General features: G+C 42.1%; 1 protein-coding gene across 2 annotated transcripts; it reads left to right on the top strand.

The window, feature by feature from the left end:
• Positions 1 to 247: 247 nt before the first annotated feature.
• Positions 248 to 8,151, top strand: OSR2 (odd-skipped related transciption factor 2). Of its 2 annotated transcripts, none has more exons than XM_035011612.1 (4): positions 248 to 774; positions 4,863 to 5,631; positions 6,703 to 6,802; positions 7,653 to 8,151. In XM_035011612.1, exons 2-4 carry the CDS (start codon positions 4,976 to 4,978, stop codon positions 7,725 to 7,727), a joined length of 831 nt encoding a protein of 276 aa, XP_034867503.1. In that variant the 5' UTR covers positions 248 to 774; positions 4,863 to 4,975; the 3' UTR covers positions 7,728 to 8,151. The 2 variants fall into 2 exon arrangements, with proteins under 2 accessions (XP_034867503.1, XP_034867502.1); XM_035011611.1 differs by having other exon boundaries at positions 384 to 774; positions 7,571 to 8,151.
• Positions 8,152 to 25,629: the final 17,478 nt, after the last annotated feature.

Here is a 25,629-nt window from a genome sequence, read left to right on the forward strand (position 1 = left end):
AAGATGTGGAAATTAATCTGGCGAGAGCGTCAAGTAAAACTACAAAATGCCCTTTGGGTTTCTCTTCAGGGTCTTCAGGAAGCAGAGAACCAGTTGTTCAGTTTCTAACAGTATAAGGAAAAGTGGCACCGAGAAGGAAAGGGGGTAGGCTTTGCTTATGTGTGAGTTTTGAACTGAGTCACCTTCGGCTCATCTCTGTAACAGGGAAACCTCGAGCAAACCTGTGCCTTTAAGACTCAGTTGCTATCCAAACACAAGTAAACAGAGTGGACCATTAGCGGGCGCCGGGCGCGGAGGCGGAGTCAGCCTCCGTGGGCCCCGCGCTGCTGCAGGACGCCCGCCCGAAGGGGAGGCGGGGCTGCTACTAAAGCCCGGGACTCCCGGCCGCGAGCAGCCTGGGGAGGGACGCGGGCGGGGACAGAGCTCGGAGCGCTCGCTGCTGGAGGGTGATGGCCCTGCCAGACTGCAGGCTCCGACCTTACCCGGAGTCGGCGGCTGGAGGCTCGCGGAGGCGCGGGGTTCCGGGCGAGCGCTGAGCGCCGGCTCTAACAACCCCCGGGCTTTGCAATCTCCACGTCCACAGACCCGGACCAAGGCGAGGATCCGCTCTCGTTTTTGCTGCTCGTCGTCCTCCAGATCATGTCCGCGGCTCCCGGGATTCCGCTCGGAAAAAGAAGTTTGCCCCGCGTGGACCCAATGACCTTTCCGAGCTCTGCGCCTCACCACCTGGGCCGGGTCTGAGCCGCGCTGCCCGGGCGGACCTTTCTGAGGGAGGTGAGTGTCCGCTCTGGGAAGGAGCTGCAGCCGCCTTAAGGAAGGAAGGGTGTAGGGGGTGCAGGGGACACTCACATTCTCGGTCAGGCGTGCCGCACGTTCAGAAATTGTGAAAAGAAATCAGATGGATGCAGTCTTGGGGCATTGTGTTTCTCACTTTGTCGGATCCCCGGCACTCCACTCCCAGCTAACACTTAAGGACACACACTTTTATGTGCTGTCTTTAGTTTTGTTTTGCGACATTTAATCTAAGCATTCAGCAAGGCTTCTTATAAAAGCTGATCAACGTACGCTGAGATAAAGCCCCACAATCCCGTGGTGTTTCTGACGGTGCCGTAGTATCCCTGGTCCACCGGTCCCGGGGCAGCCGCGGCAGCGCAGCGCGAACGCGCCGGGACTCACACTGCCTGCCTAGCCCGCGCGTTTCAGGAGGGAAGTAATAGTTCAGTCCCAGGTAATTCTCCAACCTTGTGCTGGCCTTTTGATTTCCCTCCCACCCTCCAGTCCTGGAGGTGGGGGGCGGTGGGGGGTGCAGAAGGCAAATTCCCCTGGGGTTTCAACGCTTAGATTCTCGCGTAAGAGCTACAGAGAAACGAGCGGTGGTTGCAGGAAGGAGGGAGAAAAAGGTGTTTGTGGAGGGAGCGCTGGATCCGTCGCCCTACCTGTTAGCAGAGAACAAAAGAGGGTTGGCGCTTTCCGAAGCGAAACGGCGCAGACAGCTACTTTCTCTGCTAAACAAACTGCAGTCCTGAGCAGAACAAGAAAATTACTCACGCAGGGGGAGCGAGGGAGCAGAGAGAAACAGAACCCAGATTATGCGGAAGGCATCTTAATTTAATTAACTCCTTGGGAAGGCAGAGGCGCTGCGAAGGGGCAGGAACTTCGCGGCCGTTTTCCTCTGTTCACCTGATCCAGGCTGGCCAACATTATTACTTTTTAAATGATCTCCTTATATCTGCTAAGACTTTCGCTCTGATTTATGCAAAATTCCACTGTGGCGTGGGCTGAAGTTCAGCGAGTCTATGGATCCATCCGTCGTTTCTCTCACACCAACACACAGGTTTTAACAGATGACCCCTGACTGTATATTATTTTTAGATAACTCAGTGTAATAACAGCATTACCGAAGGGCAAGACTCTATCAAATTACCACGTACCTTTTTTTCTCCAATGTTTTGAAAGCTTCTCTGAACTGAAATTAGTTATGTACACTTTTTTTACTTGTGGACAACCAGTGAACTAAATTTTACAAAACTTCTGTACATGCCTGGAAATCCCTGTGAAGAAGACTGATGAAAGAAAACTAGCCTCAGCTCCACCGAAATATTAATGTCTTTTCATTGGTTCTTTCCTTGTAAAATTAAAAGTAACCAATGGTCCGAAAAGGGGTAGTGAAGAAATGACAGCAGAGGATGATGATCGCTGTTATTGCCTGAAACTCAGTGTGGGAATTACATGCTCAACTCTAGACAAAACGAAAGTACTTTAGATCTCTGCCTTGACTTAACATATCTTTTGACATACATTTCCAGCAACTCAGTGGGAGAGTGGAAATCTAAATTCCCTAATTATTTATGGCAAAAGTGTTTGGTGGATATTTAGGGTTGTTCTGTTTGTAAAAGGGTTGAAGTCACCAATGGTTTGCTCGTCCTCTATGAAGAAACTATCTGTCCTGCAAATTAAAATGAAAACTTACTATGAAATACACTTTTGTGCCACTTTGGAGCTGAACTGTAATAGAGTTGCTAATTTTTGTGTTATAAACCATTTGAAGAAAGGGGAAGGAAGATGGCACTCAACTTTGTGCCTGCAGAATTAACATGTAATGTTTAGGGCAGATTTCACTTTGTGCACGTGAAATGGAAATCACAGGTGGTGATATTCCTTTGATTGACAACCTCCCCCCTGGCCCCATAACAGTGGTAGGAGTTGTACTTTGCCTCCTGTATTTATTTCTAAGAAATCTAGTCTGGGAATACACCCAAATAATAATTTCAGTTTCCTCTCTAAGGGGGAGACCACTTTTTAACACTAGGGGGAAGATGATATTTTGAACCTCTGGAAAATCCTTACACAAAAAGAAGGAAATAAAAGTGTAACTTTTTATTTTTAATGGAAGAGGAAATAATCAGACAGATTACCAGGGATCTTAGTACCTTTTTTTCTGCCTTTCTAGGAGGGCTTGAGGGTTGCCACTGAACAAAAATGAGTCGTGATTTGTGGTGGGAAACTTTAATGGAGGTTTACAGTTTCGGTTGAATGGTCTGACTGAGCCCCTCTGACTGTTAACACACCTCTCATTAACTTCCAGTCTGAACTCCCAGACCAAATACCACCAGGCAGAAGCGGTTCATTAATAAATCCCTGTCTCTGAGCATTCCAAACAGAAGAGGGGGGAGAGAAGGTGTGGGCCTCACTGAGGTGACCAAATTCTGCCTTGTCAGAGCGCTGTGTCATTAGCGCGGTCCCCCAAGTCTGCCCTTGGAGCCCCGGGGCAACACTTCACAGCGCACTAGAGAAGATTCAGGCGTGTAAAGGGGTGGGTGATGAGGGGAAGACTGGACAAACCTTCCCACCTTCCTGCTGCGTTCAAAAGCCAGGCTTAAAGGTTGTTGGCTCTAACCGGCCCGCCTGCCCCTCTCCAGGGAAAGCGCTCAGCTGTGAGTCCCGCACCTGGGGAGCTGCCCTCAGAGGCAAGGCCCAGGTCGGGCGGACCTAGCAGAACCGCGGCTAAAAGGCAGCTGGAAGTGGGAAAAGGTGGGCGCACCCTGAATGCAGGTGAGGTGTCCTGGGGAACCTGGGTCTGAAATCAGACCTCTCTGTTGCTCTTTGGGGCACAGAGAGATGCGAGTGCTTGCACCCTGCTTAGGCCCAGGCCGCACACGTCTCCCAGCAGATAAACGAGCTTCCTCCAGGCGGGCAAAGCCGCACTGTACCCGGCCTGCTCGCTGTGACTCCCCTGCTGCCCCTTTCCTATCCTTCCCCAGGGAGCCCACTCTCCTCCACTCCTCTCTGCTCTTCTCCTGAGGCCTCCCCGGTGTAGGAAGCGGCTCCCCGGTGCCAGGCCGGGACGCTGCTCCGGCCTCCCGGGAGCTTGGCGCTCAGTCTGGGAGAAGGGGTTCCGGCCTCAGGGAGGTTCTCCGCCCACCCACCCCTATCCCACCCCCCCGCCCCCCCCCCCCCCCCCCCCCGGGAGCCTGAACCATCTGGAAGGGATCTTGGTAGGGGGTGGGAGGGGACGGCCCATGGGAAGCGAGGAGGGGGCGATTCCAGGCTGAACCCGGCCCCCGAGGTGTCACTTTTCTTTCCTGCGGCCCGTCACCGCTGATAAATGGGATTGAGGCAGAGGAAGGAAAAAGAAAACCTCCGAGGTCAGCGCGGGGCGAGATTGGCCCCTCCGAGGGCCCGAGGGCCCTGGAGCGCCAAGCTCACCGAGGCTGAGCTCCCGCACCCGCCGCGGCGTGGCCGGGGTAAGCGCGGGAAAGGCGACCACGGGGCGGGGCAGCCGGCGGGGGGCGCAGCGCGTGGCGCAGCCGCACCGCGCGGCTCGGACGGGCCCTCCTCGTCGTTCCCCGGGGAGCTCCGAGGCGCCTCGGCCCTAGGCCTGCGGGTGCGGGCGTCTCGGGCCGTCGTGTTTGCCCGAGCTTCGCCGCACAGGGTGGGGTGGGTGGGCTGAAGTGGGTGCTGCCTCTGCAGAACCACAACCCCCCCGCCGCCCCCGCCCCACCAGGCACACACACACCGCCTGCCTTTCTTTCTTCCGGGGCCCGGGTCCTCCGTTCCTTGCGTGCCCGCAACCCGACCTTCCTGTGGGCGCCCACGGAAGGGCCGCCGGGGCGCGGGGTGCACCGCTCGCCAGAAGGCCACTTCCTGTCCCGCCTGCCACCCTGGTCCCGGGGCCGAGCTCGGTGCGGACTCGCCCGGCAGGCGCTATGCGATTCCCTCACCACTCCTTTTGAGGACCCTGAAGTAGAGTGGGGAGGAGGACTTTGAAGGGAGGTGTGGTAACCCTGGCGGGCGCCAAAGGCCAGACCGAGCGGGCTTAGATAATAGTCACAACTCTCCCTCTCTTCCCCTGCCATTTTTAGGGTTTGCTCTGCGTGCTGTTGTCTCTCTGGGTTTTCACCGGAGCCCCACGCCCACCTGCCTCTGAGTCCTGGAAGAAAGGGGCGGTTCCCTCCGCCCCCCAGCACCCGGGAAAATGGGGAGCAAGGCCCTGCCGGCGCCCATCCCGCTCCACCCGTCGCTGCAGCTCACCAATTACTCCTTCCTGCAGGCGGTGAACACCTTCCCCGCCGCGGTGGACCACCTGCAGGGCCTGTACGGTCTCAGCGCCGTGCAGACCATGCATATGAACCACTGGACGCTGGGGTACCCCAACGTGCACGAGATCACCCGCTCCACCATCACCGAGATGGCGGCGGCGCAGGGCCTCGTGGACGCGCGATTCCCTTTCCCGGCTCTGCCCTTTACCACCCACCTCTTCCACCCCAAGCAGGGAGCCATTGCCCACGTCCTCCCAGCCCTGCACAAGGACCGGCCCCGTTTTGACTTTGCCAACTTGGCGGTGGCCGCCACGCAAGAGGATCCCCCTAAGATAGGAGACCTGACCAAGCTGAGCCCGGGGCTGGGTAGCCCCATCTCGGGGCTCAGTAAATTGACTCCGGACAGAAAGCCCTCCCGAGGGAGGTTGCCCTCCAAAACGAAAAAAGAGTTTATCTGCAAGTTTTGCGGCAGACACTTTACCAAATCCTACAACTTGCTCATCCATGAGAGGACCCACACGGATGAGAGGCCATACACGTGTGACATCTGCCACAAGGCCTTCCGGAGGCAAGATCATCTGCGGGATCACAGGTGAGGTGGGGAAAGAGGTTGGCCTGGGAAGGGAAGGCGACTTTGTCCAGAGTACCGAATCCCTGAGAGACATTCCAAGTGTCACTAAAATCCCCTCTGAACTAGAATATATCCCCAAAGGCCCTCCCTGGCGGCCAGCTACAACTAGTCCCCAACATTTACCTTTCTCCTCTGCTGCTGTCTCCTACTGCGTCCTTGTTTGGAATGCGGGAGGGCCTTTCCTCATCCCCAGGCAGTTGCAATCTGGTGGGTTGGCCTTGGTCCTGAGATCTGTTTCCCAGTTTCCTCCCGGTTGCCATTGGGGAGGCGGAGCAGGTAAAGCCGAGGGCTCCCAAAGACCTTCCCATGGTGGGTATTAGTCCGCGCTGCCGTCAGACCTTTTCTAGAAATGTTCTCCGGCGACCTTCTCTGGGTTCCTTCCCTTTGCTATCTCCCCACCCCCAGGTGTACCCCAGAGCCTGCCAAGGCGACCTTTATTTTATTTTATTTATGTGGATCTTGAGATCACTGAATTTAGAAACAGCTCCCCACACCCCCTCCACGACCTTAAACTCTGCATTCATACACGGCAACTGAAGAAATACTACAAGTGTTTTCATCCGGTAAAAACTTCCCAGGAGAGGGGCTGGGGTATCTTGTCTCTGGACTCTACCTGCTGTTCCATGGAGTTAGAACTTCCGTTGGGATCCTCCGCGGCTGTTTAGAGAATCGGTTCCCCTGAATTCAACCTTGCCTAACATCATGATTTGGCCAGTTTAAGTACCAGAGAAAGCCGTAGAGACCAGGAAGGACTCATTCGGCACGATTTTGAGCTCCAGAATACGCCAGAGAGGGCGATCAAGTGTAGATAAAGACGGCGTCCGGTGAATGTTTTGAAGAATCTGTTAGTTGAGGTTAACCATAAACAGAATTACACAGGAAAAAAAAAAAAAAAAAGTAAAATCTAAAAACATGAATAATGGGAATCCCGTTTCTTTTGTCCTTTCACGACTTCCTTTTGAGTAACTGTCAAAAGAAACTCCTCACCGTGGTGGTAAAACAATTTCACTGAAACCTTATATTGATTTACAGGTATATCCATTCCAAAGAAAAACCTTTCAAATGTCAGGAGTGTGGGAAAGGATTTTGTCAGTCTAGAACTCTAGCGGTTCACAAAACTTTACATATGCAGGTAAGTTTGTTTTCTTGTTTAAAGACAATGGCTGGTTTAGTTTTATCATTTTTGCTCCTTACAAAGGTGTTCAATGGCAAGCTCTTTCTTTTAAAGGCTCTGTTTAAATTTAGTTTTCTAGGTGGGGAAAACAGCACTCAACTTTTTTATACCCCCCCCAAAATTAATCTTAACACAAAACATTATTATGTTTTTCTTAAAGAAAAGACCATTCTCTGTATTCTAAATCCTAATTTTAGAATTATTTTTTTCCCCATCTGATCTGCCCTGCATTTAAAGCTTTCGTGTTTGGGAGGAAATAAAGGTAATTTCGATAATGGAGGCATGGTGAAATCCCATATGCTCCCTCTCCCAGGGGCCTCATAATTTGTAGTTTTCTGAACATTGAGGAATAGTTTAATTTTCCAGCAAAGAGGAGCCTTATTGCCCGGGAGAATGTCATTCCTTAAGAGAGGATTAGAGTTTTTCCTTCCTCCTTTTCCTGCCTGTGACACGGTGATGAAATGTAAAGAGCTGGAAATCACAAAGCCCACCGCGGTGGCCACTGGCAGTTATCAGTGTAATGGGGGGGGGGGGGGCCTGTGTGTGCCGGCGCGTGTGTTTTCATGATTGGAGGATTAGGAGCCAGATTTGTTCCTGCAAGTCCCCTCTTTTGTTGTCGTGCGCGTGTTATGTTAACGCTTGTGATACCGATAAAACAGAAACTATTGAGAAGGGTGCGGTGGTGGTGTGAAGGATTAATCCTTTGCTTGCTTCACATCTGAACAGGAATCTCCACACAAATGTCCCACATGTGGAAGAACCTTTAATCAGAGAAGTAATCTGAAAACTCACCTTCTCACCCATACAGACATCAAGCCCTACAGCTGCGAGCAGTGCGGCAAAGTGTTCAGGCGAAACTGTGATCTGCGGCGGCACAGCCTGACCCACACCCCGCGGCAGGACTTCTAGAGAAGCCCAGGATGTGTCCCATGCCGCCGCGGCTCCCCTCCCCAGACACCTCTCCACGCCTCCCACCCAGGGGTCGCACCCCCAACCCCTTACTGACCCCAGCTCTTCCCTTGCTGCAGCCGCACCTGCAGCTACAGGGAGTTAACTCTTCTTCCCCAGGACTGAGAACTGTAGAAAGCCACACAAGTACAACCCTTCACAAAGAGCATATGCTAGTTTCTTGTAGATATTCACAGCTCATTTTAGAGCTCTGTACATAATGTCGTGGGTCTTTGTTTTGTCGTTTTGTTTTGTTTGTTTTTGTATCTTGTTGGATGCTCCTAGCTATGGAAAATGGAAGCCAAATTTATCTTCAAAGAGTGTATTTTCAAAATAAAACTTCTTCTTGTTTGTTTCAACACTTCTGCAAAAGCGTCTTGCTATTTAACTTCTGTTTTTCCTTTGGGTTCTCGAAGAGTAGGATGCCTCCAAAATATTCAATACTGAGGGTGTTCTTTATCCCTAGGTTTTTAAAATAAGACTTCTCACAATTCTCCTACTGAAGTTTCAGCCCTTCCCTTTCTGTATTGTGGCATTTTGGAATTGGACAGTTTGGAATTGGAATTTTTGTTTTTCGAAGATATTAAAATTGATACCCTTAAGGTTTTATCCCCTTTTGTTTATTCTAATTCCTTGTGTATTATTCCTTCAGATAAAAGCAATATAATGATCCTTGTTAATAGCATGCAACTCCATGACTGCCCTACCTGAAAGCACAAGGTGAGAAAAGTCCTTGACCTAATGTCAAAGTTTATGATGGACAGCTTCTCTTACCATTAGACTTTGAACACTATCATTTAGCACTATAGACAGAGACTTTATCCTGGTTTCAGGAGAGAAGCCTAATAATCCTCCTATAGAAGAGTGCAGGAAGGTGCAACCTTCAGAAGGTTGTGCAGGAAGGTGCAACCTTCAACGACTTAGCTGTGAAAATATTTCTTTCCTAGGGTGGAGATGCTTTCTTCTAGAAGGTTCAGCTTTCTCTGCAAAGCAAACTGAGTTAGGTCGCTTGCAAAGTCTCCATCACTGGTTGGCCTTTAGTGCCTGGGAAAATGCCAGAAGTATAGATACTCTGGAGCTCATGGCAAGTATATAATAATCTTCTGAGGCATTTCAACCTTTCCCAGATGGTTCCTGGGGAATGTGACACCAATATCATGACAGACAACCTGTATAGGATTTAGGTGGAAGGCTTTGGACACAAATAAACTGTAGTACTAGGCAGGGGCTGGAAGGGAAATAACTGGACTTAAGGAGGGAACATCAGAGGAACCCATGGCCCAGTAGCCCAGGAGGTACTCACAGGCTTTAATACTGAACAAAAGGGTGAATTAGGTCCTCTCAGATTTTTTTTCATTTTTATATTTGTGTTGGATGACATGTTTCATCTTCAGGGTGATACCAGGCAACTCGTCCTGTTTGTACTTTAGAATTCTCCAGAATGGTACATAGGGATTTAAGGACTAGATTCCAAATTTTTTGCCAGTGCCTTGTTCAATACAACTTACAAAGAGGTTTTAAAAAGTGTTCCAGATTCAATGCTCACTCTGTTCTCAGGGGAGCTGGCTGGAAGTCACTTCTGCTTCTCATGAGAGATGAATTCTCTCCAACAAAGTGTCCACTCACCAAGCCCGTGTGTCTAATGCTCACACAAATTCATTTCTCAACAGGGGATGGGCCCAGGTCTTCACCGAGGAGAGGGGGAAGGGATGGAATGTGAGGGTGCATGTGTGTGTGGTATTTAGAAGACTGAAATTCTTGTTTGTTTTCTTGTGTTTGTACAGAATTAACTCAGTGACCTCCCTACCTCTACTCTCTCGAGCTCCTGTCCACCTTGGCACAGAAGATCTGAATACTTTAGGGCAGGGTTACATATTGACTGTCCCTAGAGCTCCCCTAATCCTGCAGGCATTTTCCATGTAGTCAGTCTCGCTTCCCCACCCACCCCAACTGACTACAAGCGTCAGAGTTCCATTGCACAGGGTTCAGTCCAATTATCAAAGAACGACCCTTGCTCACTATCAAGCTCTGGCATATCCTAGAAGTCCCTGTCACAAGGATAGTTAGATAGGAATAACCAGAATACTGTTCCTCTGCATTTATTTTAGTTGAAAAAATAGGAATCAGAAGTGAATGAGGAAAAAATAAAGTGGAGAAAGCAGTTCCTCTTCCTGGATACACGCTATTTCAAAAGTTAACATGAATTTATTTATACAGTCATTCATTTAACAAATACACATTTTGGAATCTTGGCTACTTAGATAATTTAAAAATCTAGGGGTGCCTGGGTGGCTCAGTCGGTTAAGTGTCTGCCTTCAGCTCAGGTCATGAGCCCGGGGTCTTGGGATGGAGCCCCATGTGGGGCTCCCTGCTCAACGGGCAGTCTGCCTCTCCCTCTCCCTCTGTCCCTCCCCCCAACTTGGGCTCTCTCGCTCTCTCTTTCTCTCTCGCTCTCTCAAGTAAATAAATACAATCTTTTTAAAAATCTATAATAGGGCTTAATTTAACAGCTCTCTTCAATCTGCACTCTTAAAGCCAGCATCCATCTAGACTTAGAAAGTGATCTAGCCTCAGAGCACACTCTTCCACACCTCGTGATCTCAAGGGAACTTTTGAACAGTGGGTTCCTTCCTCTCCAAATTCAGAGTTTTGTTTTCTTCTTCTTTAAAATGTTCAAGTATGCAGGAAATGAATCTTATGTGAGAAAAACTTATAAGATATCATAAGGAAAATGATATCTTGTAGCTTATGAAATTAATCTATTGAGGGTTTTTTTGTGGGTTTTTGTTTTGGTTTGGTTTGATTTGGGTTTTGTTTTTTTGTTTTGTTTTGTTTAGAGAAGAGTCATTATTTGAGTTTTAGATTAGCCCGTGTTTTCCTTACACCCTCTACCATAGTCAGCTCATGAATCAATACTCCTGGCCAGAGACCAGGAATGGGAAATACCACGAGTCATAACCACAGTGCTGAAGAACTTCATGTACAGCGGTTAAGTATTGAGCTGTGACTTTAATCTTATTTTGCAATCCATGCATGAGATTTTAAAAATAATATCTAAAATTTAATTATATTGTGATCAGTTGTTAATGTAAAATTATGAATGTGTGTTAGGTGCACTTATTGAGGCTAACATTGAAATGTAGGTCATCAGAGTATTAGTGTTTTATAATTGCAGTAATTAAAATTGCTATTTTGCACAGGAACATCCTCTTACATGAGGAAGCTTTCCAAATTTAACTCTAAGACAACTAAATATTTAAAAAGCAAACAAATCTAAAATTTCAAATTATAAATAGACCTAATTACTACTAGTGATCAAATCAGAAGCACATACTGGGAGTTTCTTCTACTGTTCATCTGTCATATGTTAGCATAGACATTCGAACCTCTTCACTTAAATCATGTTCAGTCAGGTACCCTTGCCCTAGCTTTGATTTTGGAGGGACAGCCTATGCCTGGAAGGCACTTAGGACGTAGTTCTTGAACACTGTCAACATGATAGACTATGTGCATTTGGATTAAACAGAAGAGAAACTACAGCAAATTTTAATACCAGAAGGGTATTACCATGACATAATGGGTTACCTTTCCTATTCCCAAAGTAATTTTAATATAATAATAATAATAATAAAAGAGAAAAAGTTGATGAAACCATGTAACACACTGCAAACAGGAATGACTTTTGTATTTTGGAGGATTATTTGTGCTCACCTTTATTAGTGTATTATATTGAGGCTGTGTTTCCCAATTTTTCCTTTGGAAATGTAACTTTCCAGGGATAACCACCTCTGCTGACAGGAATGAGCAATAAAGGGAGTGGATATTCAGAATGATTCAGCTTTGATGACCTGAGATATTTCAAGTTCATTCCTGTTTCTTTATTGCTTGTCCCCCGCGAACACAAATTACATTATCATCTAAGCTGTATAACTTTTTCTATATAACTATCCAAGGCAAAAAATGATAGTGAAAAACTATAAGTAAATAGACTACAATAGGAAATTGTTGGGTAAATTATAATGCTGTATCTGTTATGTATAGCATTATACTAGGTATATACTAGGTATGTACTATACTATTAGGTATAACTTTCTACTGCAGACAGAAAACCTGACTAAAAGGGGCTTACACAATAGGGGATTTATTTTCTGACATAACAAGAAGTCTCAAGGAAGGGTCCCGAGATGCATAATTAATTGGAGTGACAAGATCATCCAGAGGCCAGTTCTTCTTACTTTTCTCTTCTTCCATCTTTAGTGTGTAGCCTGGCTCCCTTCATGGCCACAAGATAGTTGCAACAGCTCCAACCACCAGTTCTAGGGCTTCCTTTTGACACACATTTCACAGGCAGGAAAAGGATATATCTGTTCCTTGTATCACTTTTTCAGAACTAAGGATCTCGCATAAATCCAACCTATGGGGTGCCTGGGTGGCTCAGTAGGTTAAGCATCTGCTTTCCACTCAGGTCATGTTCCGGGTTCCTGGAATTGAGCCCCTATCAGGCTCCCCACTCAGCGGGGTGAGGGGGGGGTGTCTGCTTCTTCCTCTCCCTCTGCCCCTCTCCCTTGCTCGTTCTCTCTCTCTCTCAAAATACATTAAAAAAATATTTTTTAAAAATCCAAATGATGGGGCGCCTGGGTGGCTCAGTCGTTAAGCGTCTGCCTTAGGCTCAGGTCATGATCCCAGATTCCTGGGATCGAGTCCCGCATGGGGCTCCCTGCTCCGCCGGAAGCCTGCTTCTCCCTCTCGCACTCCCCCTGCTTGTGTTCCTGCTCTCGCTATCTCTCTCTCTCTGCTAAATAAATAAATGAAATCTTAAAAAAAAAAAAAAATCCAAATGATATGCCCTTATATCTTAATGGTCAAAATTAGGTCAACCTGCTCCTTCCTCAGCCAATCACTGACAGGGACAATAGAATTATCCCATGATTGACTTAGACTAAATAAAACTCATCTTCTAAGCAAAGGAATGGAGCCAGCCTTCCCTGAAGCCCTTGACTGCCTGAAAAAAACCTGAGTTCTGTTAGCAAGGAAGAATGGAGAACTGAGTATTGCGAATATTAAGCGGATGTTAAAAGTGAAGTTTCTGGGGGCGCCTGGGTGGCTCAGTTGTTGGGCGTCTTCCTTCCACTTGGGTCATCGTCCCAGGGTCCTGGGATTGAGCCCCATATCGGGCTCCCTCTCAGTGGGGAGCCTGTTTCTCCTTCTCCCATTCCCGCTGCTTGTGTTCCCTCTCTCGCTATGTGTCTCTCTGTCAAATAAATAAAATCTTTTAAAAAATGAAGTTTCTGTTAATAATCTTATGTTAGGAGATGCTTATGTTATAACAGAAGGATATTTAGTGGCGTACATATTATCCAAACTATATAAACAAAACCTTGAAAAAACTAAGCAGAAATAAAGACTGGCAGAAAATACACCAAATTGTTAATAGCAGTTATTCATGAGCAACAAACCAAGGGTATACTTTTCCTCTCCTTTTCCAATTTTCGACTCTCCCAAAATGAGCATGTGTTACTTTTATAAAGGAAAGGGTAATAAAATAAATAAATAAAAATTAGTTTTAAAATTCAAGATAAATTCTTAGTTTCCCCAGTATTTTTTTCCATCTTGCTTTATTGCCTCTGACCAGCCTTCGCTTGTTTCTCTTCACACACACCCACATATATCTCTTGCTTCTTCTAAACCATTTCTTTAATTTAGTTACGTCCTTACTTTCTAGTTCCTTTTCTTTCTTCCTTGATTTCTACTCAACTCCTTTTCCTGTTGTTTCTCTTCTCTTTTGTAGGTTTCTGTACTCTGGTTCTTTGTTTTCTTCCTTGGAAGAGCTTTAATAATTCTGGTTCAGTGTTCCTCCAGGTGTGATCATTAGAATTACCCAGGGTACTTATTTCTGGGCTCTCCCTAATCCAGTGGGTGACTTGGAATTCCTGGTGATAAAGACTCAGGACTCTGTATTTTAAACAAACACTTCAAGTAGTTCTTATGTATAATGCAGACGGAGAACTTCTGCATTAGCCTTTGACACCATCATTCCCTTTATCTTATCCATCACGCATTTACTATGTGCCTACAGTAATAAACATAAAACAAATTTCAACCCACTTTTCTTTACTTATTTACTCACTGTCCTTGAAGTGGTGAAATTTTCCTCTGCCTTGGTTCTTATTACTCTTCCATGGTCTCTCTCTATGTACTTTTCTTTTCTATTGTTGCTGTCTCCAAATTAGATTTTTCTTTTTTGCATTAATAGACATCTTTGGATACAAAAGTAGGGATCCAAAAGGGTACATGCACCCCGATGTTTATAGCAGCAATGTCCACAATAGCCAAACTGTGGAAAGAGCCAAGATGTCCATCGACAGATGAATGGATAAAGAAGATGTGGTATATATATACAATGGAATATTATGCAGCCATCAAAAGGAATGAGATCTTGCCATTTGCAACGACATGGATGGAACTGGAGGGTATTATGCTGAGCGAAATAAGTCAAACAGAGAAAGACATGTATGATATGATCTCACTGATATGAGGAATTCTTAATCTCAGGAAACAAACTGAGGGTTGCTGGAGTGGGGGGTGGGGTGGGAGGGATGCGGTGACTGGGTGATAGACACTGGGGAGGGTATGTGCTCTGGTAAGTGCTGTGAATTGTGCAAGACTGTTGAATCTCAGATCTGTACCTCTGAAACAAATAATGCAATATATGTTAAGAAAAAAAAAAAGAAGATAGCAGGAGGGGAAGAATGAAGGGGGGTAATTGGAGGGGTAGACGAACCATGAGAGACGATGGACTCTGAAAAACAAACTGAGGGTTCTAGAGGGAAGGGGGGTGGGAGGATGGGTTAGCCTGGTGATGGGTATTGAGGAGGGCACGTTCTGCATGGAGCACTGGGTGTTATGCACAAACAATGAATCATGGAACACTACATCTAAAACTAATGATGCAATGTATGGGGATTAATATAACAATAAAAAAATTTTAAAAAAATAGACATCTTTGGCTTTGATATTTTATTTCTTTGTTCTTCTTTGTTCTCTTAATCCACTCCCTAATTTAAAGAAGCAGGAGAATAAAGAGAATATAATAATTGATTAAGATGAGAAAATCACCAAGAGGTAAAAATGATTCTTTTTTCCACTTGTAGATTGAAATATTGTCACCAAATGACTTGTTACTTTGGCTTCTGTGCAAAGAACATTAATTTGCTATGAGTAATGCTTCCACTGAGGTGTGTGTGTGCTGGTTTTAAGATCAGAGTTAAACAAAATAGTTTTTTAGATTATTTATATTATTATTACACTAAAATTTCAGAGCAGGTGACCATTTTATGATGGAAAGAGCTATGGACATGAAGTCAGAAGATGGATTTAATTTTTTTAAGGTCTGGAAGTGTTTATGGGCAAAACATTTAACGTCTTTGAGACTCAGTTTTTCATCTGTAAAATGAGAGTTTGTACTACATAATAAGGTCTTCTCCAGCTTGTAAGATCCATGGTTCTCATTGAGGTAAGCATAAATGCATTGATAGATAAGTATTTCACTTCACAAAAGCTAAAAAATACCAAGAAAACATATCACTTCTCTCCCATAAAATGTTATTAACTCAGTAAAAATAATGTAGGTTTACAAATTAATTTCTACTTCAAACTGTCATATCATCTGTTTTTCTAAAACTTCTGAAATTTTAGAGGCTCTTTGGATGACTATTGATTAAAAGTAAAGTTTTTTAATTGAAAAGGAAATGTATTTCTTTATCATTTTCAGTTGACAAAAACAATCATGCTTATTGTAAAAAATTCAAACAATATAGAAGTGTAGACAGTAGAACTCTCTTATTTCCTCACCCCCACTAATGACCCTCTTAGTTCCATTCCCCAGAGGGGATTTTTGGTTTGTCTTTCTGGACATTTTGCGGTCAATATGCAAAGTGTAAGTGTATACGTAAAAACATACACACACAAATAGGATTATAGTGTAATACTATTTTGCAACTTTCTCCCCCCCACACACACACTTAACAATAAAACAATATATATTGGGTCTTTTTTTCACATATCAGCATAAACAGATATTCCTCTAAGGTAAAGAAAAAAAGTCTAAAGACTTCTAAGCCTGAGGATTTATTCTTTTTATTAGAATTTAACATAATAAATAGGAAAATCATTCTGTTACTGAAATTATTTACAAAATGCTGTCCTTAACTGACAAACCTTTAGTCCCGTATCTTCATGACAGCAGCTGAGAGAGTGCCTGAGGGTTTTGAAGATTCTTCAAGGTGTGTCATATTATGGTTCACATCAGTGCACACTGATATACCTCCCTGGCAAGAACTGAAAGATACAGTTCTTAAATCCCCTGGTGACCCATTATCCATGGATCATTGACAAGATAGAATGTAATAGCTCCTTTTTACCAAGGTAAACTTCCCAGTGAAACTGTACTGTTCTTGCCCTGTGTCCTTTATTTAAACAAAAAAATTAATCTAGGAAAAAGAAACTACATTAAGTATATAATACAAATGCTCTCATATTCTTTATTGTATTTTTGTGTTTATTGAATGAGGAAATATCTATTGAAGTATGGTAGCTGTTTAATATAAAGACTGAGATGGAAATTTTTCCCACAACTTAGCTTTCCAAATAGATCATCTGAAATTCAAGGCTAAATAAATTGCACAAGATCCAGCATTTGGAACATCAAGTTAAACTAATAGATGTTTTGCCTATTTAAGGCATGTAAACAATAGTTCAGTTGGCACTGTGGACCAAAACTGAACATTTCCCATTATTTTGCTATGGTCTAAAAAGTCAGTACTTCTCTATCCAAAAAATTGTTTCACTTGTGAACTGGGCCATCATCCTAAGCTCTCAGAGACCCATTCACAGACCTCTGCAATGTTTACCATGTGGCACCATGTTTTTGCAACATCACATATTGACAGTGCTGTGTTGTAAATATCCTAATGTGATGACAGGACATGGCCATGTTTTTATGTGGTTCTGATCTAGATCCTGTCTGAAAGTTCCTTATTTTATGTTAAACTTCTTGACTTCTATAAGGGTTCTTCCCATGTCTATTGGTTTAGAGTTAGAAAAGCTTAGAAATACAAAGATGATGCTCTTGTCAACTCGATTAACACTTTATTTCCTGCCCAGATCAAAGAAAAAAGGAAAAGAAAAGGAAAAAAAAGGCAACAACTTAACCAAAAAAGCAAGTTGCAGAAAGTTTGAAGGCATGACATATAGTTATATAAATATAGTAAAAGTATAAATTGTTCTTGGAAATAATAAACATTAAATTCTGGATAGTGGTTACCTTTGGGGAGAAAGACAAAAGAAATTAAGGAATGGTACACATGGAAGGAAGACTTCAAATGTATTTATATTTTATTGCTTAAAGAATCTGAAGCAAATATTGAAATAGTTAAGGCTTGACAAAGCTGAGTGATATGTGTAGGGGTTTATTATATTAATCTCTGTACTTTTCTATATGCTTAGAAATTTTCATAATAAGCTTTTTTTTTTTTTCACAAAAGAATCTGGGGGCACTGGGTGGCTCAGTTGTTAAGTGTCTGCCTTCCGCTCAGATCATGATCACAGGCTCCTGGGATCGAGCCCCACATCGGGCTCCCTGCTCAGCGGGAAGCCTGCTTCTCCCTCTCCCGCTCCCCCTGCTTGTGTTCCCTCTCTCGCTGTGTCTCTCTCTGTCAGATAGATAAATAAAACCTTGGGGAAAAAAAAGAATCTGATTTTAGAGCTGAAAAGGACTTTAGGAACTATCTAATATTGATATTTAATGAGCAGCTACTCTGTGATGCTAGAAATACACTGGTATACCAGAGAAATAAGTTCTCTACACCCTTGGAGCTACATTCTACTTGGACAGAGGCTACATTTTAAAAAAATGTGAATACATGAAAACAGATATTGATAAGGACCCCATCTGAAGATGAGACAGTTGAGGTAAAGAAAAGTTAAGTGATTTTCCTGAGTTTCAAGCCAGTTCTAGAGTCTCGCCTTCCCAAATACTTATATTTCCCCCTGATTCCTCTCTAACTTAATGTTATTCTAATTATTGATGGTATTAGGTACAAACACATTGACAAGGTCTCACACTTGTTTTGTAACCATCTCTAATTAAGATATAAAAGTTACAAGTTTGTCAAATGCTAAAACTTAACTGAATAAGCCTTAAAATTATTTGAATATTTTTGATATGACATTAAATTTACACAATTTCTTATTAGGTAGGTCAGCATTATCTTCATTTCATGGGTGTTGAAAGAGATGAATGGGGGAGTAGTCATGGAGTGAAGTAAATTGCCTAAGGCTCTATAGGAAATAAAAGTGACAGGTTCTGGATCAGAATACACAAGTCTGACTAATCTAATGCAAAATCTTGAATAACTTTCTTTCTGATCTTTCCTTTCAGATTACTGTGCCTTACTTCCATACATTCCTGTAAAGCCAACACAACTCTTGAAAATTGTAAGAAAAGAGCCCATAACACTAATATCTTGTCAGACAAATTGAGTATTTTTTCACCTCAAAGTTGCAAATTCATTGATAAAAATGTCTAACATAAGCTTTTGTATCCATCTAAGTGTGCAAACCCTTCTCTCCAGATGGTCTCAAAGAATGTCCAGGGAAATAATCACCCAGACTGTAAGTATTCCAGTCAGAGCTTTGAAGGCAAATTTCAGGTGAGCTTTTATCCACTGTTGGCAAACAAAGGGAGTCGAAGAACAGAGTGATTATGGCGACTTAACCTACCTAGATGGTGTTATGATACCCATTCTACTTATAAAATCCTAGCATTTACATTTCTTTCTTCCTTTCTTTCTTTCTTTCTTTCTTTCTTTCTTTCTTTCTTTCTTTCTTTAATATGCCACAATTTTTATTGCAACGTGGCCATTATTGGGAGGGTGGGGAGTTTGATCTCAAAAACAATGTTCCATTTAAGGTTCTTTTATACAGAAGTTGCCATCATGACTGATATTCAAAATATTTTTCATGTTGCAAAACTTACATGGTAAACGTAAACTCCTACACTTACTCAGTAGTGTACACTCAATGAAAACAAAAAGGCATTAGTAACAGTTATTTCTTTTAAGATATGCAGGTAACAGGAATGAATACTGAGTAATAGGGTAAGTTTTAATATTATGATAGGCAAAAATGATTGTTTCAGCTTCTTTCTGTATTCATTTTTTTAAAGCTGTCATTTGAAGAAATGAAGTCCTTATGGGAAAATTATTCTGAGCAGAATTTAAATATTCAACATCAGAAGGTAGGATGGTCTAATGCTATTCCTACCCAGGAATCTATCAGCAGACTTTACCCCTGTGCACTTCATACTTCCCCACAAAGCTGATTATAGGTTTATGTTGTAAGTGCTTGATATTGACTGGTACAGGAATATTCCAGAATTACTTATTATCTTCATTTTCCAATGAATTCTTTCTTCCTTGGCTGATGTGTGAGGCTAGGCTTCTAAGGACTTCTTCAGTGTCCTTATTAAGAACATCTGTAAAGAGCATCAGAATGAAGTGTTGAATTTCACCCATTTGGATTTCATTAAAGTGTCTATAGTTGTCAAGCATTTAGAAAGTCAAGACACTAAGAGTTTGGGGTTTGACCCAAAGGAAATTGGTCCTCATTTTAAGGCTAAACAGGAGGGATAACTGAGCCAAAGCTTTTGGGGAGTTTTTTTTTTTATATCATTCCTTTCAGATACATACTCCTAAAGAATGAACACTTAAACAGTCATACTTTATAATGGTAAGTTTTCTATCTTGCCAAAGCAAAGTGTGGGTTTATTGCAGAGGTTCTTAACCCAGGGTTCATGGACTTCTAGTGGGCCCATAGGCAGACCTCAGAGAGTCCATAAACTTTGTGAAATTGTAAGCAAAACTTCATGTGCATATATACATTGTTGGGTTTTTTTGTTTTTGTTTTTGTTTTTCGAGAAAGAGGAAGCTGTAGCTTTCATCAGATTTTCAGGGACATTTGTGATTCAAAAAAGGTTAAGAAATGTTGGTTTACTTTTGTATGTATTTAGATATCTTAAAAATTTCAAAGTATCTGAACAAGCAGAATTTTTAATTTCTCTTTTTACCAAGATTTCATAGTGTACATAAATGTACATAACTTATAAATGCTAATAAGATAAACCAATTTTTAAATATTAACAAATGAACAGAATTTTGGTAATTTGTGAAATCTCAATTATGACTAAATTGCCCATACACACACTCTGATCTGATCAAGTTTAACAAAAGAATTGGAAAAAATAATATAAAAAGAGTAATTTGGTTGAAAAGTGAAAATACGTAGTATTGGCAGTACAGCATGGTAAAAAACAAAGGAACTTGAAAATTTTCTACTACATTTAGTAGTAGTAGTAGTAGTAATAGTTGTTTGGTTAATTAATTATGCTCTAATTATAGTAAAGTGGCATGAATTAATTTACATTGTGAGTTAAATCCACTTTGAGTAAAAACAACAACTTCATTTTGTAAAGAACACTAAGTGAAATAAATTCTGATGTGAAAAATCCACTGGGGATTTTTAAGTCTTCTAACATTTAAAATGAATAGCAAATAATAGGATCATCAGTACACTAATTCTAGCTACATTTATGCTTGGAACAGTTGGTAAAATTTAAGAGATCATATTTTAAGTTCAAATAAAATACCATATTTCTTCTCTGCATGTGATTTTTAAAAGCATTACTTTGACTGGATCCTATAATTATATTTGTCTTAAAAATAGATTATTTAGTATATCTTGAATGAGCAACCTTTTTTCAAGTGGTTTTTCTGGTGAATCATTCACTTCAGATTGGAATCAACACACAGAATGCAGAAATACAGCATGAATCTTTGATTAATAGGGTATCTGCCATTTGTCTTTGTTTTATATCACAAGAATATATACAAGTTCTTTTTCCCCTTGAGTTAAACTTTGGACACCAGTCTATTTTGATTTATCTTTGCTTCTCATGCAGTAAGCCTTCTTTGACCACCTTCTTAAATTACCTATCCTCTTAGACAATTCTTTAGCTTATTACATGTGAACCTGGCTTGTTTCCAAATTAACTTGGCTAGGCTCTTAATCTTTCCCATCCTCTCTCAAAAGCCCTGATCAGCCTGGTTGATATTCACCAAACCAAACTTTTTTTTTTTTAGATTTTTTTTTTTTTTTAATTTGACAGAGAGATAGACAGCCAGAGAGGGAACACAAGCAGGGGGAGTGGGAGAGGGAGAAGCAGGCTTCCCGCAGAGCAGGGAGCCCAATGCTGGCTCGATCCCAGGACCCTGGGATCATGACCTGAGCGGAAGGCAGACGCTTAATGACTGAGCCATCCAGGCGCCCCCACCAAATCAAACTTATAGGCTTCATACTCCCTTGTCTCCCCTGATATGTAAATATATATAGAATATATATATCCCCTGATATATATTATAATGTGTTATATTACATATATATGTAATATATGTATTATATCATCAGTGTTTCTTTCTTTTATTATTATTTTTCGGATGCCTTTATTCTCTCCTTAAACTTTGTCTTTCTAACTTTGCCTCAAAATGTTTTCTCCTTTTCAATTTATCTCACAAACATAAATTTAAATATAGTGAAATATGGACTCTTGAAGAGCTGCTTGTTGGTTTTAATGTTAAGATTTTTGGGGTCCTTGGCTGGCTCAGTCGGTGGAGCATGCGACTCTTGATCTTGGGGTTGTTAAGTTTGAGCCCCAGGTTGGGTGTAGAGATGACTTAAAAAATAAAATTTTAAGGGACATCTGGGTGGCTCAGTCAGTTAAGCTCAGTTAACTCTTGATTTCAGCTTGGGTTCTAATCTCAGGGTCATGAGATCCAGCCCAGCCCTGCTTCCAGTCCCACGTGAGGCTCTGCGCTAGGTTTAGAGCCTGCTTAAGATTCTCTCTCTCCTCCTCCTTCTGCCCCTCCCCAGTCTCTCTCTCTCTCTCTCTCTCTAAAATAGAAATAAAATAAAATAGGGGCGCCTGGGTGGCTCAGTTCATTAAGCAACTGCCTTCGGCTCAGGTCATGAACCCAGGGTTCTGGGACTGAGCCCCATATTGAGCTCCTTGCTTGGCGGGGAGCCTGCTTCTCCCTCTCCCTCTGCCACTCTGCCTACGTATGCTCTCTCTCTGTCAAATAAATAAATACAAATTCTTTTGAAAAAATAAATTTAAAAAATCTTAAAAAATAAAGTTAAGACTTTTCTTTAGCATCAAATTTATCTCTTACTATCTATATAAGGTTAAGGATCAGTAAATGTTATAGTGTATGAATTATATCTCAATTAAGCTATTATTTAAAAAAACAGAAAACAATGAGGTGGAGAAAAAAATTAATAAAGTAAAGGAATTTACTTGAAAGTGATTTGAAAGATATAAACTGCAATATAGACCCTAGATATTTATCATTATTATAATTACTATTACATAATTATTTAGCTTTACAAATTCTCTGAAGCCTTCCTATAACCTGATAATTTAAACTCCTTAGCTAGCTCACTGCCCTAGATCTCTTTACCCAAATACAAATTATGTGAAAGCTTCTAGCACAGTGGCTGGCATAAAATAGCTATCCAATAAATGTTAAAAAACAAAAAGAGTTAAAGTACAATTGATAAAGTCATATATATTAGTATAGGGTTCAAAAACTTGAAGAATTTAATTTATGCCTAAAATAGTCAGGAATGAATTTAAAGTCATAAAAAATCTTATTTAAGATTTTGTTTATTTATTTATGCCATGACAAAAGTAACAGGGCTGGAAAGCATCCGATTAAAATCATTTTTTAGGCCTCTCTTAGAAGACTGTTATTAAAAGACTTAATAAGGCTGAAAATTAGTTTTGTGGAGTAATATGATAATTCCCAATCACCTTTCTTCTCATGATGGAGATTCTCACAGCTCTGGTGACCAGAGAATATTTATTCCAACATGGTTCCTCCTTTTGGAAACAGAGAGCAACTTTTAACTTTTCTGTTAAAATATCCAACAGTGAATATGTATGAGTTCAAGATGTTTTAGCTGCTCAGGAGGTATGATGTTTTTTCTACATTTCAATCCCACCTCCCTCTCAGGTTCTCAGAACCAATGAAGAAGGAAACATTACTTATCAAAGAAGGTAAGAATCAGAGTTGATGGGACACTGGTGTGCTAGTCAAGACAGCTAGCCGATTTTCAAAGTTGTGGTCTTCATTATGCTTTAAGAATAGTAGTGTCTTTGGATTGGAAAGAACTTTAGTGTCTTTATCCATCTTTCATATAGTATTAACTGGAGGAGCACTCACTATTTTGTAAAGCCACAGGTTTCATTGTTAGATAACTCTGAATGTTAGAATCTAAGTCTTATGCTCAACCAAAAACTCACCTAGCTGCACCTTCCAATGATGGATCCTAGGTCTGCCCTCTTCTTTCTCTAAGTTGCAAACTTGGGAGAGGGAGAGGAGAGTTCTTATATAAACAGATGAGATGTTTGAGTTGAGCTTCGTAAAATGTTTGGAATTGTTAGGGAATGGTGTCAGCACACCATCAGGTCCTCAGAAAAATACACTGCTTATTACTTCTTTTTTTTTTTTTAAGGTTTTATTTATTTATTTGAGAGAGAGAGTGAGAGAGAGCGAGAGAGAGCATGAGAGTGGGGGGAGAGGGGCAGAGGGAGAGGGACAAGCAGACTCCCCACTGAGCAGGGAGCCCCACAAGGGGCTCAACCCCAGGACCCCAAGATCACGATCTGAGCCAAAGGCATATGCTTAACCGACTGAGCCACCCAGACACCCCGCTTATTATTTCTTTATGCAGATTCCACACTAGGACGTTTTCATCTCTTTCATCCAAATATGCCAGTGAATTTAGCAAATTTTCAGTCTTTCAGGGAGATCTGCCAACAATTATCAATGAATCAATGTTAGCATACCTTATGGGAGGAGGGAGAAGGAATTAGAAACTTCATAGTTTTATTTCCTCTTCTGGTGGTATGGTAGGAAAGAGGATTAACTTGTTAGAGCTGAAGCCTTATTGGGTATAAATCCCTGGCCCAGATTAACTGAATGATCCCAGCACTGAGCACACAGGTTGTCAGGAGTACTTGTATCACCCTGATTTGCCTAATAACTAATCTGTTTGCAACCTCCTCCATATTTAGTGAGGAGCTTTCATTGTCCTCCTCTTGCAAGTTTTAACATGCTATATACCTATGTTGATTCAAAAGGACCTGAATTGCATGCTAGTATTTCAAGGTGCCAGAGGCCACAGCTTCTTCATTTAAAAAAGGGGGGGAAATTATTACAGATCAGGCAGCAGGACTCTCAGTCTACACCTGGCTGGCCCAGGTTTGGCTCTTCCTCATGTATTTATTCATCTGAATAAAAACTTCAAAAAAGGTAAGAAAAAAAAATGAGTCACCCTGGTACCGAGCCTGAGATAATGTATATCACCTTTGATCACATGCTCTGAGGTTTGGAAAAATGAATTACTATAAACCGGGTGTCATCCTCAGCTCTTCCCTGGAAACACTTTTCTTAATGCTTTGGCATTAAGATGCCTAAAGGCATTTCTTAAATGTTGCTTTTGATTTTTAAGATGTAGTTAAGGATTCCTTTCCCTAGTCATGTTTTCTTTCTTGAGCTAAAACCTTATGGAAACAATCCAATAGCATTATATAGCTATGGTTCCACTCACAGGAGCTCTTGGTAATGATTAAGGTTGCCTGGACAAAAGAATATGGAATAGGTGTTTGCCTAGTGGGTGTGTCAATGGTGGGGGTGAGGGGAGTCCTTTTTATCTTTCTACAACATGAGGTCCTATGAAGAACCCTAAGGCATATCTGCAGCAAAGAAATTACTCTGATTGAATTTCTTTTTTTTTCCAGCACTTCTCACTTATTTGATAGCCATTCAACAAATATTTGAGTATCTTCATGTGTTAGGCACTGTATTAATCTGTATAAGGGACAAATAAGGAAAAAGAAAAACATTAACAAAGAAATAAGTATGTTATGATCCAGATACGTGTTGCCTTCTATAGCAGTATGTCGTCGGTAGAAGGTTCCCTTGCCAGTGAGGGGGCCAAGAAGGGGATAAGGAGGACTCACTGGTGGAGGTGAATGTGATTTCAATGATGACAGTGTGTTCAAATGACTTTCTCCAGTGGAAGTATGCTATCCCAGGAATGGTCGGGTGGTACTGGCAAATTGTAGTTTTCTTCAAAGAATAATCCGTGACAAAAAAGTCTCTTTAGATCCTCTGAGACCAAAAGGATTTTGTAGTCAAATACATCTGAAACTTCACAAAGCACATTAACAGTTAACGTCTCTAACAACCCCAGTAGTAAAGAGACCTGATCAACAAAGTATCACCCAGCATTTCCCATATGGCCCTGACCACGACTCTCTTTTTATTGTTGTTGGGGGGAGATGCTGTCTCCTGACAGATGCCATTAAAATTCTTAACCTAAAAAGGATAAATTTTCCATGAAAAATGGATGCTGTGGGTCAATGAAATACATTTCAGCTTTTCCAAGTTTCACAGGTAACTATTACCATAAAAATGGTTATTGGCTATGGCTTTTAGAATGGGCAAATAGGGCCACAACTTGGAGTCTCTTGCTTACTGAAGCTCTGCGCCTAACCCTCAAAAAATCTGCATAGGATCCTCACCTTAGAGGTAAATCAACTGGAGCCCTAGGGCAGAATATGTCTCTACATTCCTTGAAACAAGTGTGAAGAAACAAATAAAAGAACTGCCATTATGAATTGTACTAAAGCCATGATCAAAAGTCTCTATACTTTGAAA

This window comes from Mirounga leonina, unplaced genomic scaffold (genome assembly GCF_011800145.1).
Source record: "Mirounga leonina isolate KUSES-001 unplaced genomic scaffold, KU_Mleo_1.0 Mir_165, whole genome shotgun sequence".
In the NCBI taxonomy this organism is placed as follows: domain Eukaryota; kingdom Metazoa; phylum Chordata; class Mammalia; order Carnivora; family Phocidae; genus Mirounga; species Mirounga leonina.